Below are 19,065 nucleotides of genomic sequence, written 5' to 3'. Positions count from 1 at the left end.
CTTATTCTTGTTATTCTTCATCTTTTGCTTCGTTTTTAGCTTCTATTCATTGTCTCTCTGAGCCCTCTTCCTATAAAGAGGTAATTATTGATCCTCTTTGGCAGCAAGCTATGGATGAAGAACTTTCTGCTTTGCATAAAACAGGTACATGGGATTTGGTTCCTCTACCTCCTAGTAAGAGTGTTGTTGGGTGTCGTTGGGTTTATAAGATCAAGACTAATTCTGATGGATCTATTGAGTGATACAAAGCTAGGTTGGTTGCAAAAGGGTACTCTCAACAGTATGGTATGGATTATGAGGAGACATTTGCTCCTGTTGCAAAAATGACTACTATTCGTACTCTTATTGCAGTAGCTTTGGTTCGTCAGTGGCATATCTCTCAACTTGATGTTAAAAATGTCTTCTTGAATGGAGATCTTCAAGAAGAAGTTTATATGGCGCCCCCTACTGGTGTTTCACATGATTCTAGGTATGTTTGCAAGCTCAAGAAAGCGTTATATGGTCCTAAACAAGCACCTTGTGCTTGATTTGAGAAATTTTCTATTGTGATCTTTTCCCTTGGATTTGCTTCTAGTAGTCATAATTCTGCTCTTTTTGTTAAGTGCACTGATGCAGGTCGTATGATTCTGTCTTTCTATGTTGATGACATGATTATTATTGGTGATGATATTGATGCTATTTCAGTTTTGAAGACAAAGTTAGCTAGACAGTTTGAAATGAAGGATTTGGGTTCTCTACGATATTTCTTGGGTATTGAGATAGCCTACTCACCTAGAGGTTATCTTCTTTCTCAGTCGAAATATGTTGCAGATATTCATGAGTGGGCTAGACTTACTGATAATAAGACTATAGATACTCCGATTGAGGTTAACGTGAAGTATTCTTCTTCTGATGGTTTACCTTTGTCAGATCTCACTTTATACCGTACTATTGTGGGGAGCTTGGTGTATCTCACTATTACTCGTCCAGATATTGCATATGATGTTCATGTTGTTAGTCAGTTTGTTGCTTCTCCTATTACGGTTCATTGGGCAGTTGTTCTTCATATTTTGCGGTATCTTCGGGGTACAGTCTTTCAGAGTCTTTTACTTCCATCCACCTCTTCCTTGGAGCTGCGTGCATACTCTGATGCTGATCATGGCAGTGATCCCACAGATCACAAGTCTGTTACTGGTTTCTATATCTTTTTGGGTGATTCTCTTATTTCTTAGAAGAGCAAGAAACAATTTATTGTTTCTCAATCTTCAACCGAAGCAGAATATCGTGCTATGGCATCTACTACCAAAGAGATTGTTTAGTTACGTTGGTTACTTGCAGATATGGGAGTTTCTCTTTCTCATCCCACTCCTATGTATTGTGACAACCAGAGTTCTATTTAGATTGCTCACAACTCAGTTTTTCATGAACGAACTAAGCACATTGAGATCGATTGTCACCTTACTCGCCATCATCTCAAGCATGGCACCATTACCTTGCCCTTTGTTTCTTCTTCTTTGCAGATTGCAGATTTCTTTACCAAGCCGCATTCTATTTCCCGTTTTTGTTTTCTAGTTGGCAAACTCTCAATGCTTATAGCCACCGCATCATGAGTTTGAGGGGAGATATTAAGAAATATAGGGTTATTTTGTTTTATTATTTATTAAGAGTAGAATAGTCTTTTCAGTATTTTCATGTCTTTTCAGTTTCCTTTGTTTAGCCTATATATAGTCTCTTTGTATTTAGGTTAAATTATTCTTTTGTATTCGATTGTATTGTGCAGTATTAATGAAACCCTAACATCCTATTTTTTTTGTTTTTTTTTTTTTTTCTTGTTTCTTTCGATTGTTTAACCGTGCCTATATTTGTCGCCATGTAAAATATTTCCTGGTCGCGTCACGATCTCGAGTTCTTTCCACCTCACGTTTGCCTTCATTTCATGAGTCTCATTGAAGCAGGTTTAGGGTCAACGTTCAATTTTTTATAATTCTTTACCAGTACTTCACTTTTTCTCAATTCAGCTGTTGCTTAACTTGATTTTAAGAAATAGTACAGAAAATGTGATCTCAAATGAGGAAATTTTCAGCAGAAATCTAAACACTATGGTTTCTTTTCTGAAATAAAATGATTTAGGATCCCCATATTATTATTCCCCCTGATGTATTATTTTTTAACAAAAAGAGAGAGTTGGCCTGCGTAATTTTGCTAATGCACGGAAGATGTTTGAGAAAAAGAGCAAAAACAATGCTGGGGTCATCTGATATCATTTTATTATTAAGGATTTCCATTTGGTGCACCGATACTGAGAAGGCGGTACTGGATTGAATTTTCAAGTAATATTCTCCTAACCTTTTGAGTCAAAAAGATTCCTGTTGGTGATGCCATTTTTAAGAATATAATTAAGACTACCATTATTTTATAAAAAAAACATTAGCCATGGTACTTATTGATACAGGGCTCTGCAACCATTTTCTAGCATGAAATTGTTTAGACTCGTACACGTGCTACATCTGCAAACGTCATACGGGAGAAAAAAAATGAAGCGGGAACTTGACTTTTGAACTTGTTCTAAACAGAAGATCGTCAGTCTTACTGTTTGTTCTCGTCCTTCTCTTTGCGTCACCAATCCGGTCATGGCTGTGGGAGAGGTCTTTCTCTCTGCATTCCTTTAGGTCTTATTTGACAGAATGACATCTCCGGAGTTGCTCAACTTTGTAAGTCAAGAGGGAGTATCTTCCAAGCTGAAAAAAAAGGGGAAGAGAAGTTGAAGATGATGCAGGCAGTTATCAGCGACGCAGAGGAGAAGCAACTGAATGACAAGGCTTTGAAATTGTGGCTGGCTGATCTTCAGGACTTGGCCTATGATGTGGAGGACATATTAGATGAGTTTGCCACTGAAGCTTTGGCNATTCTTTACCAGTACTTCACTTTTTCTCAATTCAGCTGTTGCTTAACTTGATTTTAAGAAATAGTACAGAAAATGTGATCTCAAATAAGAAAATTTTCAGCAGAAATCTAAACACTATGGTTTCTTTTCTGAAATAAAATGATTTAGGATCCCCATATTATTATTTCCCCTGATGTATTATTTTTTAACAAAAAGGGAGGGTTGGCCTGCGTAATTTTGCTAATGCACGGAAGATGTTTGAGAAAAAGAGCAAGAGCAATGCTGGGGTCATCTGATATCATTTTATTATTAAGGATTTCCATTGGTGCACCGATACTGAGAAGGCGGCACTGGATTGAATTTTCAAGTAATATTCTCCTAACCTTTGAGTCAAAAAGATTCCTGTTGGTGATGCCATTTTTAAGAATATAATTAAGACTACCATTATTTTATAAAAAAAAAACATTAGCCATGGTACTTATTGATACACCGCTCTGCAACCATTTTCTAGCATGAGATTGTTTAGACTCATACACGTGCTACATCTGCAAACGTCATACGGGAGAAAAACAATGAAGCGGGACCTTGACTTTTGAACTTGTTCTAAACAGAAGATCGTCAGTCTTACTGTTTGTTCTCGTCCTTCTCTTTGCGTCACCAATCCGGTCATGGCTGTGGGAGAGGTCTTTCTCTCTGCATTCCTTAAGGTCTTATTTGACAGAATGACATCTCCGGAGTTGCTCAACTTTGTAAGTCAAGAGGGAGTATCTTCCAAGCTGAAAAAAAATGGGAAGAGAAGTTGAAGATGATGCAGGCAGTTATCAGCGACGCAGAGGAGAAGTAACTGAATGACAAGGCTTTGAAATTGTGGCTGGCTGATCTTCAGGACTTGGCCTATGATGTGGAGGACATATTAGATGAGTTTGCCACTGAAGCTTTGGCTCGCAAGTTGATCACAGAAGATCAGACTAGCAGTACTAGCAAGGTTCATAGCCTAATCCCTGCTTATTTCACTGAGTTGACTCCAGGTGCAGTTAAGTTTGATTTTAGTATGGAATCCAAGATAAAAGATATCCAAGCAGGTTGGAAGAAATCTGAGAAAACTGCAGTAAACTTGGATTGGAAAAGATTGCTGGAGGGTCATCAAATCCTGCTTTGTGGCAAAGACCACCCAGTATATGTTTGCGAAATGAACCTTCTGTTTATGGGAGAGATGAAGATAAAGAAAAAATTCTTAAAATGGTGTTTAGGGAAAACCCAAGTAATGCAAACTTTTGTGTGATAGCCATTGTTGGTATCGGAGGATTTGGAAAAACAACAATTGCTCGACTTGTGTATAATGACAAGACAGTGGAAGATGATTTCGACTTAAAAGCATGGGTTTGTGTTTCTAATGACTTTGATGTCATGAAAATCACACAAACAATTATCAAGTCATTCACTTTCCTGCCTTGCAACTTGAGAGATTTAAACCAGGTACTGCTTTCCCTGAGAAAGGAAGTGTCTGGAAGAAAATTCTTGATCATCTTAGATGATATCTGGAGCAAAAACTATGGCCTATGGCAGATCCTGAAGTCTCTCTTTGCTGGAGCACCGGTAAGTAAGGTGATTGTAACAACACATGGCTTAGATGTTGCATTAACAATAGGAAACATTAAATACTGTCATGATTTAGAGCTTCTATCCGTTGATGATTGTTGGTCCGTATTTATAAAGCATGCATTTGAGAGTGAAGATGATAGTGCACATCGAAAATTGGAATTAGTTCGTCAAAAAGTTGTTGAAAAGTGCCGAGGATTGCCTTTTGCAGCAGCAACTCTGGGTGGTCTTCTACGATGTAAGGGAAACAATTATGACTGGGAAGATGTATTAAACAGTGAAATATGGCATTTATCAGAAGAAAGTGACATGCTCCCGGTGTTAACATTAAGTTACCATTGACTTCCTTCACGTCTAAAGATAAGTTTGCCTATTGTGCAATTTTTTCCAAAGAATTATGAATTTGAAGAGAAAATCTTCTATGGATGGCAGAAGGTCCTATTAAACAATCAAAACATGATGAACAAATGAAAGATTTAAGCCTGGAGTATTTTCATGATCTCTTATCAAGGTCAATTTTTCAACCATCAAGTGTTCGAACAAATTGCAAACGGTCCTCTAAATTTGCAATGCATGATCTTGTGCATGATATAGCTCAAAGGATTTGCGGAGAAACAAGCTTTCAATTAGAGGATGAATTGAGAGCAAATAAGCAAAAGAAAACAGATAATTTAAAGGACAGTTAAAAGGGCTCATCATATTTCCTTCTATATCATCAAGCAGTCACTTACCTGTAACAATCAAATGCCTAGAGATTTGGAATTGCTTGAACCTCACGAGCATATCACCATGTGGCCAGTTGCCCAAGGCGCTTCAGTACCTCCGTATTGATAGTTTGTCCAAAGCTGGAGTTGATAGCAGAGAGGTTTGAAAGTAACAGTTCTCTTCAATCCATTGACGTCTTGAATTGTGACAATCTTCTATCCATAGCTGAGGGTCTGCACCAATCTGAGTCATCTTAATCTGATCCGTATCTGGGGTTGTCCTAATCTTGTGTACTTCCCAAAAGAGGGGCTTCCCAACACCTATTTATCAGTTTTAATCGGCAGGTGTGAGAAACTTAAAGCATTACCCGGCTGCATGCACAGCCTCAACTCTTTTCAGGAATTGGAAATAAGGCAATGTCCAGGCATCATATTCTCTCCACAACAAGCCTTTCCCACCAATCTAACATGTCTTTCAATTGGAGATCTCAATGTCTATAGACCACCGGTTGAATGGGGGTTGCACAAGCTCACCTCTCTTCGAGACCTGTCCATTACTAGATGTCCAGAGACACTGACTTGCCCAGAGATGGGAATGACACTGCCAGCCTCTCTTACTCGACTGACCATTGAAAGTTTCTCAAAACTGAAGTACTTATCTTCTAATGGCTTCCAAAACCTCTCTCTCAGGAATTCCTATGGCTCAAAAGTTGTCCAAGTCTCACACCCTTCCTAGATGTTGGCCTGCCATCTTCACTTTTGCAACTAAATGTCGATGAATGTCCACTGCTGAAAAGCAAGTGCAAAAGATAAAAAGTACAAGAGTGGCCCAAGATAGCCGATATCCCTTGTGTCAAGATAGATGGAGTATTCATCTATGAGTAAGTGTATTTTATTTTATCCCATAGAGTTTTTCAATCCCTTGTTCCCCTACAAATTACCCTCAACTTTTTTTCTAGCAGTTCACTGTCTTAATCACCTTTAATATGTTTCAGCTCAATAAAAATACAGATTTAGGCTCTGATTGTATTCATGATATTTCGAAAAGAGTTACTTTTTTTTTCTTTTTATCTTCACTTATGTTTCTCTGATTTTCTTTTTCATTTTTTTTTATGACTTCCAATTAAATCAGGTCAACTGTTTGAACCCATATAACAGTGTGCAGTATCAAATAGATCAACTTTGGAGAGTTATGTCTTCTAGCATTTTGGTGTAACCATACTTGATAATGAAAGTGTTTTTGTTGTTGAAGTTAACTGCTTCCATTGGTTGATTTGTGTAAAGTTGTGGGAAGAAGGTAAACAGAGATAAGAAATTTGTGAACTTAGTCAGATTCTAGTATTTTGCATACACACACTAGACTTACTAAAGTTTCTTATTAGATTTGTTCTGAAGTTCATAATTGTTTCATTTTATTGATGAGAGGAGTAAAAGAGACTGGATTGCTGAGGCACGAAATGTATCCTTCAGATACTAGTTTCTTCGGTGCCCTCTTTCCCAAGTTTCAAGCCTAGTTGGGAACGAAGAGAAATAGTTTGTTCTATTAGGCCAACGCTTTACAAGAATCAGGTTGAAAACAACAGTATGTATACTGATTTCTTTATCATTCTTCACTAATTCTGAAAACTCAGTTTGTTATTTCACATGCTTGATGATCATTAAATTTGTGCAGCATATAACTTTGAGTCCAAAGATTCAAAGGTGTCCATCTGTTGAGAGGCAGACTTCAGGAGTAAAAATAAACAATAAAAGATCAGATCATGTTGTCAACCAGATGGTATGACCTCAAAATCCTCAGTGGGTAATATCATATTAGGCCTCTGGCTCAAAGTTCTGACAAATGGTTGTCCCCGTCGATTGCTTTATTTCTCCTGGCACAAAATGCTGATTAGTCTAATGAACCCCACAATCCATTTCAGGGTATCACAGACAGGGCTTGTGTCCGACACAGGCTAATGCTGCCCCAAACTGCAACCTAAAGGAGGATTTGATAGTCTGATTATTGTATTCTACAAGTTTTTTTTCTTGTACATAAGAAATGTGGATCCTATTTTGAAGCTTCTTTTTTTCTGTACAAAGCACTATTCAATGTCATTGTTGTGGTTTGTTCTTTGATTTTTTGTTGTCATTAGATTTAATTAAGACATGAAACGCCGATTTAGAGTTTTGAAAATACTATAGATTTGGTTACAGTATCTTCAATTATGTTCTTTATTTTAAAGCGCATCTTCTATATAAATAAAGAGCATTTTCATTAATTTCTAAATATAAAAAACAAAATTTTTATTCAAATCTAATAGACTTTTTAAATTTAAAAAAAAAACTTAATAAGAGAAATAATTCATAAATAAAAATAAAATATATAGAAGTTTGTAATTTATTAAATGAAATTATGATAAAGATTGAAATTTAATTATCTAGATGTGGAAAGTCAAACTTACTCTTTAATTTACATTTTAAGAATAAAGAGCCTATTGGATTTTTATTTTTATGGATAAACTCTTTATAATAAAGAGTTTTAGTCATATAAAGAGTTATTTAAAGATGCTCTTAGAATACAATGTTGGTAACATCATATCAACGTAAATTTTATAAACTCATAACGTAAAATTTGTCAATTACATTTTTGACCTTTTAATAAATTAAAGATGGGGATAATAATAATACGTGGGGGCTAAAGATCAATTCCCTTTCTGTCCTATCCAATTGGATCCATATGGCCATACCCTAAAGTTGGTACTCAAAATTGGAGAATTAAATGTCACCTCCTAGTAATACTACTGGGACAATGGGAGCCATCAGATTACAGTTGTTTAGACTATAGTCCAAGATCCAAGGGCTACCAGCTACCAGTATCATTACTGAAATGTGGTAGCTGGACCTAATAACTTTCCCCCCCAAAACACTTCAAATTCGCATCTTTCTTTAGATAAAAGATTAATCTCTCTTTTACTTTATACAATGAAGCCAATTAGTGTGGAATTTTAATAAAGATAAAGACGCTAAAGCACCAAAGGCTCAAAGCAACTTGTAACAAAGTGACAACCCATTTACTTTTGACGTTAGAAATTTTTCAAGATTTCATTGAAGAAAAAAAAAAAAAAAAAAAAAAAACTGTAGATTCCTTGTTTCATACGATTGTTTGTGCTTGATCTCGCTCTTCACATTGTGTGATCATAATCCTCATTCTTTCTTNATGAAGCCAATTAGTGTGGAATTTTAATAAAGATAAAGACGCTAAAGCACCAAAGGCTCAAAGCAACTTGTAACAAAGTGACAACCCATTTACTTTTGACGTTAGAAATTTTTCAAGATTTCATTGAAGAAAAAAAAAAAAAAAAAAAAAAAACTGTAGATTCCTTGTTTCATACGATTGTTTGTGCTTGATCTCGCTCTTCACATTGTGTGATCATAATCCTCATTCTTTTTTTGGACACCAGCAAAACCATGGCGGTAGGGGAGCTCTTTCTTTCTGCTTTCCTTCAGGTTCTGTTTGACAGATTAGCCTCTCCTGACGTGCTGCGTTTTGCGAGTCAAGAGGGTGTGCGATCAAAGCTGCAAAAATGGGAAGAAAAACTGAAGATGATTCAGGCAGTTCTTAATGACGCAGAGGAGAAGCAACTGACTGACCGGGCAGTGAAAATTTGGCTGGACGATCTTCGAGACTTGGCATATGATGTAGAGGACATGCTCGATGAGTTTGCCACTGAAGCTTTGGGGCGTAAATTGAAGGCAGAACATCATGAATCTAGTAGTAGCAGCAAGGTACGGAACCTCATAATCCCTGCTTACGTTAAAATTATCCAGAGTCCAAGTGCTGTTAAGTTCGATTTTACTATGAGGTCAAAGATAAAAGGTATAACTAGCCGGTTGGAAGTAATATGTAAGCAAAGAGTTGAGCTTGGGTTGCAAGTAGTGTGTGGAGGGACATCAAGTTTAGGATGGCAAAGACCACCAAGTACATGTTTGCCTCCTGAGCCTGTTGTTTATGGGAGAGAAGAAGATAAAAGGAAGATACTTGAAATGGTGTTAAGAGATGAGCCACGTGATGTCAACTATTCTGTAATACCCATTGTTGGAATGGGAGGAATTGGTAAAACCACGCTTGCTCAACTCGTGTACAACGATAGGGAGGTCGAACAATTCAAGCCAAGAGCTTGGGTTTGTGTCTCTGATGACTTCGATGTTTTGAGAATTACGAAGGCAATTTTAGAATCAACCACTTTATCATCATGTGATTTGAAGGATTTAAATCAAGTGCAGGTTCAATTGAACGAGGAATTAGTTGGAAAAAAATTCTTGATTGTGTTAGATGATGTTTGGAGTAAGAATTATAGCTTGTGGGACATCTTAAAACGGCCCTTTTTGGCTGGAGCACCTGGAAGTAAGATAATTGTGACAACTCGCAGTGTAGATGTTGCATTAACAATAGGGCCAGTTAAATATTATCCCTTAGAGCTTCTATCAAACGATGATTGTTGGTCTGTGTTCATGAAACATGCATTCGAGGGTAGAAATATTGAAGCATGTCAAATTTCAGAATTGATTCGCGAGAAAGTTGTTGAAAAGTGTAAAGGTTTGCCCTTGGCAGCAAGAACTCTCGGTGGTCTTCTACGTTGTAAGCATAGAGATGAAGAGTGGGAAGACGTGTTAAACAGTAAAATATGGGACTTGTCAGAAGATAGTGACATTCTCCCTGTACTCAGATTAAGTTACCATCACCTCCCATCACATTTGAAAAGATGTTTTGCGTATTGTTCAATCTTTCCTAAGGATTATCAGCTCGAGGAGAAAGAGGTTGTGCTCTTGTGGATGGCAGAAGGTCTTGTTGAACAATCAATAGACAATAAACAAATGGAAGATTTAGGTTGTGATTATTTCCGTGATTTATTGTCAAGGTCCTTTTTTCAATCATCAAGTGCTAAACGTTCTAAATTTGTGATGCACGATCTTGTCAATGATTTGGCATTGTGGGTTTCAGGAGAGACAAGCTTTAGATTAGAGGATGAATCAAGAACAAGTCATTCATCAAAAAGAACCAAAAAGGTTCGTCATTCCTCTTATGTTTGCAGTGATTATGGTGGAAAAAATAAATTTGACATCTTCAACGATGTTGGACACTTAAGGACATTCTTGCCATTGTCTTTGCATATATACACTCGTTACATAAGTTTTTCGGTTCTTTTTGATTTGTTGCCGAAGTTCAAGAGGTTGAGAGTACTATCACTAAAAAAATATTATATCACTGAACTACCAAATTCAATCGGAGATTTGCAGCATCTTAGGTATCTTAATCTTTTTGGTACTATGATTAGAAGGCTACCAGAATCGATATGCTCATTATATAACCTGCAAACTTTGATACTGACGGATTGTCGTCACCTCATGAAACTGCCTTCTAACATCGGAGATTTGGTCAATCTACGCCATCTTGACATATATAAAGTGAATTTAAAAGCAATGCCATTGAGAATGGGAGAATTGAAATGTCTCCGAACGTTGTCTGATTTTGTTGTAGGCAAAGAAACAGGATCAAGTGTAAAAGATTTGAAGAACTTAAAATTTCTGCGTGGAGAACTTTATATTTCAGGGTTAGAGAATGAGACCAGCTCACATGATGCAGGAGGGGCCATATTAAGTAATAAAAAAGACATTGACGGATTGTTCTTACAATGGGGATATTCTTTTCCTGAGTCAAGAAATGAAGTGGAAGAAAAAAATGTGCTTAAAATGCTACAACCTCATAGAAATTTGAAAAAGCTTGAAATCTCATGCTATGGTGGCACAGGATTTCCATCTTGGTTAGGAGATCCATCATTTTCTAATATGGCGCTCCTGAGATTAGACGGATGCACAAGATGTTTATCATTACCGTCACTTGGGCTTCTGAGCTCCCTGAAAGCCCTTATCATTAGAGGGATGACAAGCTTGAAAAGTATAGGTTCCGAATTTTACGGGAAATGTTGCTCAAAACCATTTCAATCACTAGAGACTCTGGTGTTTGAGGGATTGCAAGAATGCGAGTATTGGGAAACTAGCGAAGGAAATGAGAATGTGAAAAGATTCCCTTGCCTCCGTGAACTTACACTTCGAAGGTGTCCCAAACTATCCGGAGCATTGCCTAATCATCTGCCTTTGTTGGAGAAACTTGTGATCAATAACTGTGAGCAGTTGGTGGTTTCATGCTCTGGCTTTCCACTGCTTTCTAAATTAGAGATAGATGTATGCAAAGGTATGGTCTGCAATAGCCCAACTGACTCTAACTCGCTGAAATCCATGACTCTTAGAAATGTTTCTGAGTTTGGAAATTGGTTGAGGAAAGGGTTTTGGTTAAGGCAAGGGTTTCAGAATGTAGAGCATCTAAAGATAGTCAACTGTGACGAGCTCATGCACTTCTGGCAAAATGAGATTTGTCTTCAGAAGCCAATACAAGGGTTTCACAGCCTCACCTCTCTGAGACATCTATGCATTGAAAACTGCAGATCCTTAGTTTTGTTTCCAGAGATCAGGTTTCTTTCTGTCCTAAGAAAACTTGAGATTGAAAATTGTCATGCTTTGGCATCCTTACCTCCGGAAATGAATCATAATAATCCATGTCTTGAGACATTAACAGTTAAAAGTTGCCATTCTCTAAAATTCATAGTAACAGGCTATCTACCTTCATCTCTATGTAGCATTTCGGCAAGAGATTGTCAGAATCTGCGGTGCTTGTTTGATGACAGAGATCAAGATACTTCTTCTTCTTCTTCTTCTTCGGCAGCTTCTTCTTCAGGAATGAATACCGGTTCATCTCTTAAGTTCATGTATATTTGTAGCTGTCCATCTCTTACAAGCATATCATCAACAGGCCAGTTACCTACTACACTCGAGTACCTTGAACTTTGGGGTTGCTCAAAGCTCACAACCTTATCATCAAGAGGTCAATTACCTGCTGCATTTGAATGCATTGAAATTTTTCATTGTTTGGAATTGAAGACCTTGTCATCGTCAGGCCAGTTGCCTAAGGCACTTCTTGAACTAAAAATTCATGATTGTCCAAAACTAGAGTCAGTAGCAGAGATGTTTTATAATAACATGTCTCTTGAAAGATTTGAGATCCAAAAATGTGAAAATCTTAAATCCTTTCCTGAGGGCCTACACAATCTTATTCGTCTTCATAGACTTTTAATTACTGATTGTCCAGGTCTTGTTTCCTTTCCAGAAGGAGGGTTTCCTAATAGTAATTTAACAGTTTCAATCTTCAACTGTGAGAATCTCAAAGCCCTGCCTGGCAGCTTGGAAATGCTCAACTCTCTTCAAGAATTACAGATAAGTAAATGCCCAAGTATTATGGCCTTTCCATCAGATGGTTTTCCTACAAATATTGAAAACCTTGCAGTAGATAATCTCAATATTTACCAGCCTTTGGTTGAGTGGGGGTTGCATAAGCTTACATCTCTTGGAGGGCTTCATATTACCGGATGTCCAAATGCTGTGTCTTTCCCACAGGAGGAGATGGGAACAATATTGCCTTCCTCTCTAGTTGTACTCACCATTGAAGAATTCCCAAAACTGAAATACCTTTCCTCAAATGGTTTTCAAAATCTCACCTCTCTTCAAGAGTTGTCAATCAGTCAATGTCCAAATCTTAAATCCTTTCCCAAGGCAGGCTTGCCATCCTCACTTTTGAAGTTGTACATTTTGGATTGTCCTTTGTTGAAGAAACATTTCGGAAGAAATAAAGGAAAAGAATGGTCCAAGGTAGCACACATCCCAGATGTTAAGATAGATGGAAAATTTATCTATGATCCACAGGAGAGAGAATGAGCTCTCTTTTGGTTCAGAAATGTAGATGGATTCACAGAATACCTCAGTCCATCCTTATATCTCAGGTTTGTCAACTTGTAGCCCCTGCATATTTGTACATTTTATCATACATTTTAAATTCTTCAATTTTTAATCCTTGTTTAATCTTTGGTAATATATACGTCTTCACTTGAGTTGAAAGTGTATCAACTTCTGACTGTAATGTTTTTCATTTAATTATTTAGATCGTTGCTGGCGGTCCTAAAAATTGAACTAATTGAATAATTACAAGAAGATAAGCAAGGCAGCATACAGACTCTATTTGGAGGTCAGGCAATCAGAAATTGATTCTCCATTTCAAGAAATCTTTCTTTCTACCAGAACTTATAAGCAATTGTTCTTTCATGATAGATGTTGAAAATTCTTCAGGTTTGCATTTTGTAGACTTCAAATTGTACAGGTTCATGTTTAAATACTTCATACTAATTCTCAGCTCAATAAAAACTCATAATAACAGATATGAACATCTTTTGCAGATAAAATATTATGGAAGAAGAAGTGATTGCAGAGAAACCATATTGAAATGTGACAGATGAAGCTCTAGTTTGCTTTTGACATAAAGTAAGTCCATTATTGTAGATACAATTCTTTATCCTCCCTGCTAGTGTGATAAAGAAAAATTAACCTTGTTGTAGTTGTACTTTGTTTGAATGAACCTTCAATATCCCTCTTTCATAAACCTTGAGAAGTGAAGGTTCTTCATTGATGATAACCTTGAATGCAATTTGTCCGTGAAAGAAGTAAGCTTGGATGCTCTTTGTTTGGTTATTTGTTCTTTCACTGTGGGAAGCAAGTAGACTATCCGAAATTCTGAATCCAGACTTGGAGGAGGCTCGAAAATGAAGTATTCATATAGGTATCCATGAAAGTTCGATATTTTTCAATTTTATATACATAAACACATCAGACACATACTTAAAGTTGTTTCAGTCCAGGGGAACAGGTAGAGCTAAACTCCACAAGCTTCAGGATGAAAACAAATGCAGGGAACCAAGTTGAATCAAGTGGCTTCTCTGAGCTTGTCATCCACAGGAATCTCATATCAGAACACTAAAGATAAAATGCTTCTTGTAATAGTTGTAGCCTTGTAGGTGGATGCTTCATCTGAAATTGGGCTTCACAACAAAGACTTAGAGCCCAATTAACCCAACACTATTTATTATTAACCAACAGTAGATTTCAACTTTCTGTATTTTCCACTCTTGGTGTTACTTTACAAGTTTCAGTCAATCTAAATTCTTGATTTTGGATGAAGTTCGAGAGTAATTTGGGCATGTTTGGTAGGTTATTCGAAAAATGTTATTCTGAAAAACTATTTTAAGTTGAGTTGAGTTGAGTTGAGTTGGATTAAATCGAATAGAATAGGATTCTAAGAATGTGTTTGGTATAATATCTGAAAATTATATTAAAGTTGGCTAAAATGTTGAATAGTTCTTTGATACATTTTTAGAAAACATTTTCTGAAAATATTTAGATTATTTTTAACCCCTTACATTTGTTAATTTAGCTAAACACCCCTCACAATAAAACTTTAAAAATTAACTAAAACACCCCACAAAATCTAGTTGTCGTCAACGGTCAAAATCCAGTCGTCGTCAATGGCAATCTGGCTATCATTAATGGCCAAAATCTGGTGCTCAACAAAATGCCAAAATCTGGCTATCGTCAATGGCTAGTAGATTGGGCGTTAATGCCTGGATCTAGCCAAATCGTAGTGGATCTAACAAAAAATGATAAGATTGGCGCACGACTTGCCAAATCTGGTTGGTCGTGTGTCATTCTAGCCGTCGATGGTTGTTCGCAGGCGGTGGTGGTCTTAGGTAGATTAATTTTCGTATTAGAAGGAGTGAAAGGTAATTGTTTTCATTGAATAGAATTGGAAAAATGTTTTGAGTTGAATAGAATGAGATAATAGAAACAAAACCACTCCCCCCCCCCCCCCCCCCCCCCCCTTTCATTTCAATAGAAAAAATCTTATTTAATTCAGATTAATTTTCAGAATAATGATCACAATAAGTAAACCAACAGATATTTTGTTATTCAATTCAAATAGGATACCAAAAAAATGATTCAAAATTCGTGGTTAATATGAATGATTGGTTCATGTTATGAGGGAGAGACTATAGTTCGGTCATGATAACAAAGGTTAAAATTTTAAAATATTATAATGAAAATTACTAAGCGAAAGATTGATATTGATGGAAAAGATTAACGAGTAAATTTAAGACAACCCTGAAAATCTACTTGTTGATTTGTGATTTTGACACCGACTAAACGAACGTGTGAAATGCTGAGCTAGCCCAGAAGACACATGCGAATGGGGGTAGTGAAATGAGTAATAGGTGAAGAAACAATGTTTTAAAGTGGTTCGAACGCTTAAGCAAGCGACTCCTACATCCACTGATATTGTATTAATATGGAAGGTCAGGTCGCGCTCAGCGAGCTGACTCGCAAGTGATTACAAAAGAGAGAATGAGCTATTATAGAGAGAAATTAGCTAATACAGAGTAAAATGAGCAAATCCCACAAACGGGAGAGAAGCTCTCTATTTATAGTGGGATGAATTGGAGTAATGATTACTGAATCCGTAAAAAGGGGGCAGATACCATGCAAACCCTTCTTTGCATCCTGTTGCTCACCCACTCGAGTGATTTCCTCGTTTAGTGTAGGGGTTGGACACGTGGACGGCCTCCAGCCTTTCGTCAGTCTGGCGCGCACCCATTACACTGGCAGGAGCATGCTACTCACGCCAGCATGTGACGTGGCTGCGTTTGAATGGTTGTAGGATCTGCCTAGGCCCTGACCATTTACGCTGATCAGGCTCTGCGTCAGCCCTACTTTTTCAGGCATAACAGAAGTCTCCTAGTTTTTAAGGTTTGAGGATCGAACCTTGGAAACTACATAATTATGCCTTGATTTGATGCGTTCGAAGAGGCGATGGTTGACTCGACCTGCATACAGAGAGGTCGAGAACCTATTTCAACACAGGCAGCCTAAAACAACCTTTGCTGTAAGGTCAGCGACCAGACTTTAGATTGTATTTAGTACCATAACGATGATGCCGACCTGGACTGAATCCCGTGACCTGATTACACTTAGCAAGTTTTGTTAAGAACAAAGAACCACATTGCTTTGCAACTAACGTCCGTTGAGGTCGAGGGGTCACGTCACTCCGCGACTGACAAGACGAAGAGTGTTTTTCACAACGACCTCTTCAAATGTTTTCCGTTGCGCTTTTGTTGTAGGTGCATTTAATGAAATACCTTCTATTCTGACAGACGTGCCTTATGAGCAATAAGCGCCAGCCATGCGCATTAAATGCGAGCCATGCTGAAACAACATTCTCTATCAGAGCATTAAATGTGGACGTGGGAGCATTTAATGTGGAGGAGGGAGAACGTGCCGTCGCTTGAGTTTTTCAACGAAAAAGAATGATGGTTTGGTTTCTTGAGGCGTGATGGTCACTTTTCTTCACTAGTCGCGACCAACGATCAGATGCGTTTTCCACCCAAACGTCGTTTGACTTTGGGAAACCAAAGTACCTTTTCCTTCACTATAAAACCCAAGTTCACTTCAGGCAATGTCACAATATTCATCTTCTCAGAGAGAGCAAGAGATTTTCATGAACTCTGATTCTTTGCCTTTCAAACCGGTGCGCACTTGATATTCGAAGCAGAAGGATTAATCTTCTCATTTCAGGAGGTAAGGATTGTCCCTCTGCTACTTTTATTGTTGTTTTTGGTAGTCGTCATGCGACGATAGTCCGTTGGTAGTTGACCGAAGATGAAATATTCTCTTTGGGATTAAGCCATTAATGGTGGCTCTAAAAGTATTCTGTTAGGGTTTTTCTAGGGTTTAAGGGAGGAAATATTTATTGTTTTCTTCCACGTCATCATACAGAATAGTGTACGAGGACTGAACGATTCCCTGTTTGTCACTTTTGCAAACTGCAGTAGAATGGACCCCCCAACAACCAGAGCTGAGGAAATGACCAGTTCATCTGCGCAAGATGTTCCTGCAGGTCCCCTTAAGAGATCCTGTCGGTGCTTACTGACGAAGAGCTTCAAAGGGTAATAAACCAATACGCTATCAGCATGGAGGTCTTCCGAGATAGGACACGCACAGCTCAGAATCCACCACGAGGGCTAGCTGCGATCTCCAAGGACATTTTCAAGAGTGGGGGGTTAATCTCTTTCCACCCCTTTGTCAAGTCGATCCTCGACCATTTCGGGACCGCACACTTGTAGCTCACACCGAACGCGTACATGATAGCCGTGGCCATGTACATCGCATGCTATGAAAATGGACTAGGCGAGCTAACCGCGCTAGAGCTCGGTTGCTCGTATATCCTGAAAAAGAGTAAGGACAAAGATTCCTACTACCTTTCCAGGCGAACCACCATTGGAGCAGGAATACATAGTTACCCAAGCAATGCAGGGGCGTATGAGACGAAGTTCTTTTTCTTTCGTTACGACGGCCTTTGCTATTTCTAGGATCCAAGTAGGTTTTCCTTTTTTATCGCTTTGCGAACTCTTTTGGTTTTTGCAGTTAACAAAATGACCAGTTTAGAGCTCCTCGTGGATCCGGACAGGATTATTGCCTTCGGCTTTTTGCTCGAAGAAAGTCGTGACGCTAGGTTGCTCGTGACAACTGCAAACTTGCGGAAATATTGCTTCTTTAACTCGGAAGCGACCCTAGAGCCCCCACCGAGTAAGCTTCGCAACCTTGGTTTATTTTTTGATTGTGCGTGCAGTGAACTATTTTGCTAACGACGTTCACATGCAGCGATCATGCCTCCAAAGGTGTCCAGATCACCATGACCGAGGCATTTCACCTTCCCTAGAGTGGGGGCCACTGGACTGACTGGAGGTGCTCCCACCGGTCCCCCCGCCGGAAGGGCATAGACTGGTGCTCCAATCCGACTTGCGGGCGCTCTCCAGCCCTTGGATGTTCGCTCGAGGCAGAAGACGACGGCTCAACGGCCCAAGAAGAGGCGACAAATTCAGACCGAAGAATCAGAGTCCGAACCGGAGGACCTGGGCGTTCAGCCCAGGAGGTCGCAGGCCTACCAAGCATTCTGCTCGGGAAGGCCTACTAGGGGTGCGACCAGCACCGCGAACAAGGCAAAGCGAGGTCGCAAACCCTGGGAGGAAACCGGGTAGGGAACCGGCGGGTGGCACGACTCCTGATGGAGGCACGGGCACGGACACTCCTATGCTTGATTCAATGGGATAACTTTCGGACCATCTATAGCCGGTGGTTTTTACCCTACTGGAGTGGGAGCTCGCGAAGGCTTTTGACGAGTTCGTGGCTTCCGATTATGTGGACCTAATGTCCACATCCATTCAGTACCTGAGCAAGGTAAGACGAGCTATCCTCGGCGAGGACTTTGCTTCTTTTCAGTAGCAAAGAAACTAACTTGTTATTTCTTTTGTTCACACGTCTTGCTCTCCATGTAACTGTCCCTACAAAAGGTCCAGCTAGGAGCCATCGAAGGGATGGTCGCGTTGAGAGAGGAGAACACTCGGCTCAAACGGGACTTGGAAGCCACTAAAGCAGAGAAAGACTTATCCACTGCTTCGGTGAACCAGTATCTGAATGAGAGGAACACTGCTCTTCGCACGATGGACTTCTAGAAAGCCGAGCTAGAGAAGCATGGAGAGGAGATGAAAGAGCTTCAGAGGACAGTGGCTACACTCCCTAAGGAGGCTAGCGAGAAAGACCAAGAGCTAAAAACGACCTCTGAGCGGGCCTTGCGAGCAGAGCGGGAGAGGGGCGAGCTATGGGAGGCCACCGAAAAGCAAAAACGGGCACTTGAGGCCGAGCTGCAAGCTAGTCAGGGAAGAGTCGCTTCGCTAACTGAAGAGATATAGCGTCAAGGGGCGAAGATCAAGTCGAAGGCCGCTTAATGAGCAATTCAGTCCATCTATGCCCTACGGCCGAAGAATCCCGAAATGAATATGTCCGACCTCCTGGAGGAATACTAGGAAATCCTTAGATCCATGGCGCGACTCGACGATGAGGATACAGCGGAGGCCACCCGAGGACTTGACC

The 19,065-nt window shown here is 39.1% G+C and overlaps 2 protein-coding genes across 2 annotated transcripts; both read left to right on the top strand.

Annotated features, from left to right (window-relative positions):
- The first annotated feature begins 8,599 nt into the window (after positions 1-8,599).
- Positions 8,600-10,183, top strand: LOC116139972 (putative disease resistance RPP13-like protein 1). The gene is made up of 2 exons (XM_031425620.1): positions 8,600-10,036; positions 10,148-10,183. Coding segments are annotated over exons 1-2 (1,425 nt in total). The 5' UTR covers positions 8,600-8,613; the 3' UTR covers positions 10,150-10,183.
- Positions 10,184-10,626: 443 nt separating this feature from the next.
- On the top strand, positions 10,627-14,244 carry LOC116139840 (putative disease resistance protein At3g14460). Its single transcript, XM_031425488.1, has 4 exons — positions 10,627-13,037; positions 13,197-13,380; positions 13,488-13,867; positions 13,947-14,244. The coding sequence occupies exon 1, from the start codon at positions 10,627-10,629 to the stop codon at positions 12,970-12,972; it is 2,346 nt and encodes a 781-aa protein (XP_031281348.1). The 3' UTR covers positions 12,973-13,037; positions 13,197-13,380; positions 13,488-13,867; positions 13,947-14,244.
- Positions 14,245-19,065: the final 4,821 nt, after the last annotated feature.

Source organism: Pistacia vera, unplaced genomic scaffold (genome assembly GCF_008641045.1).
Source record: "Pistacia vera cultivar Batoury unplaced genomic scaffold, PisVer_v2 Contig36, whole genome shotgun sequence".
In the NCBI taxonomy this organism is placed as follows: domain Eukaryota; kingdom Viridiplantae; phylum Streptophyta; class Magnoliopsida; order Sapindales; family Anacardiaceae; genus Pistacia; species Pistacia vera.
The sequence above is the reverse complement of the archived record's forward strand: the minus strand, read 5'-3'. Positions and strand labels throughout refer to the sequence as shown.

Coding starts and splice junctions, on each gene's coding strand:
- LOC116139972 (XM_031425620.1), top strand. CDS start 8,614: ATGGCGGTAGGGGAGCTCTTTCTTTCTGCTTTCCTTCAGGTTCTGTTT.
- LOC116139840 (XM_031425488.1), top strand. CDS start 10,627: ATGCCATTGAGAATGGGAGAATTGAAATGTCTCCGAACGTTGTCTGAT.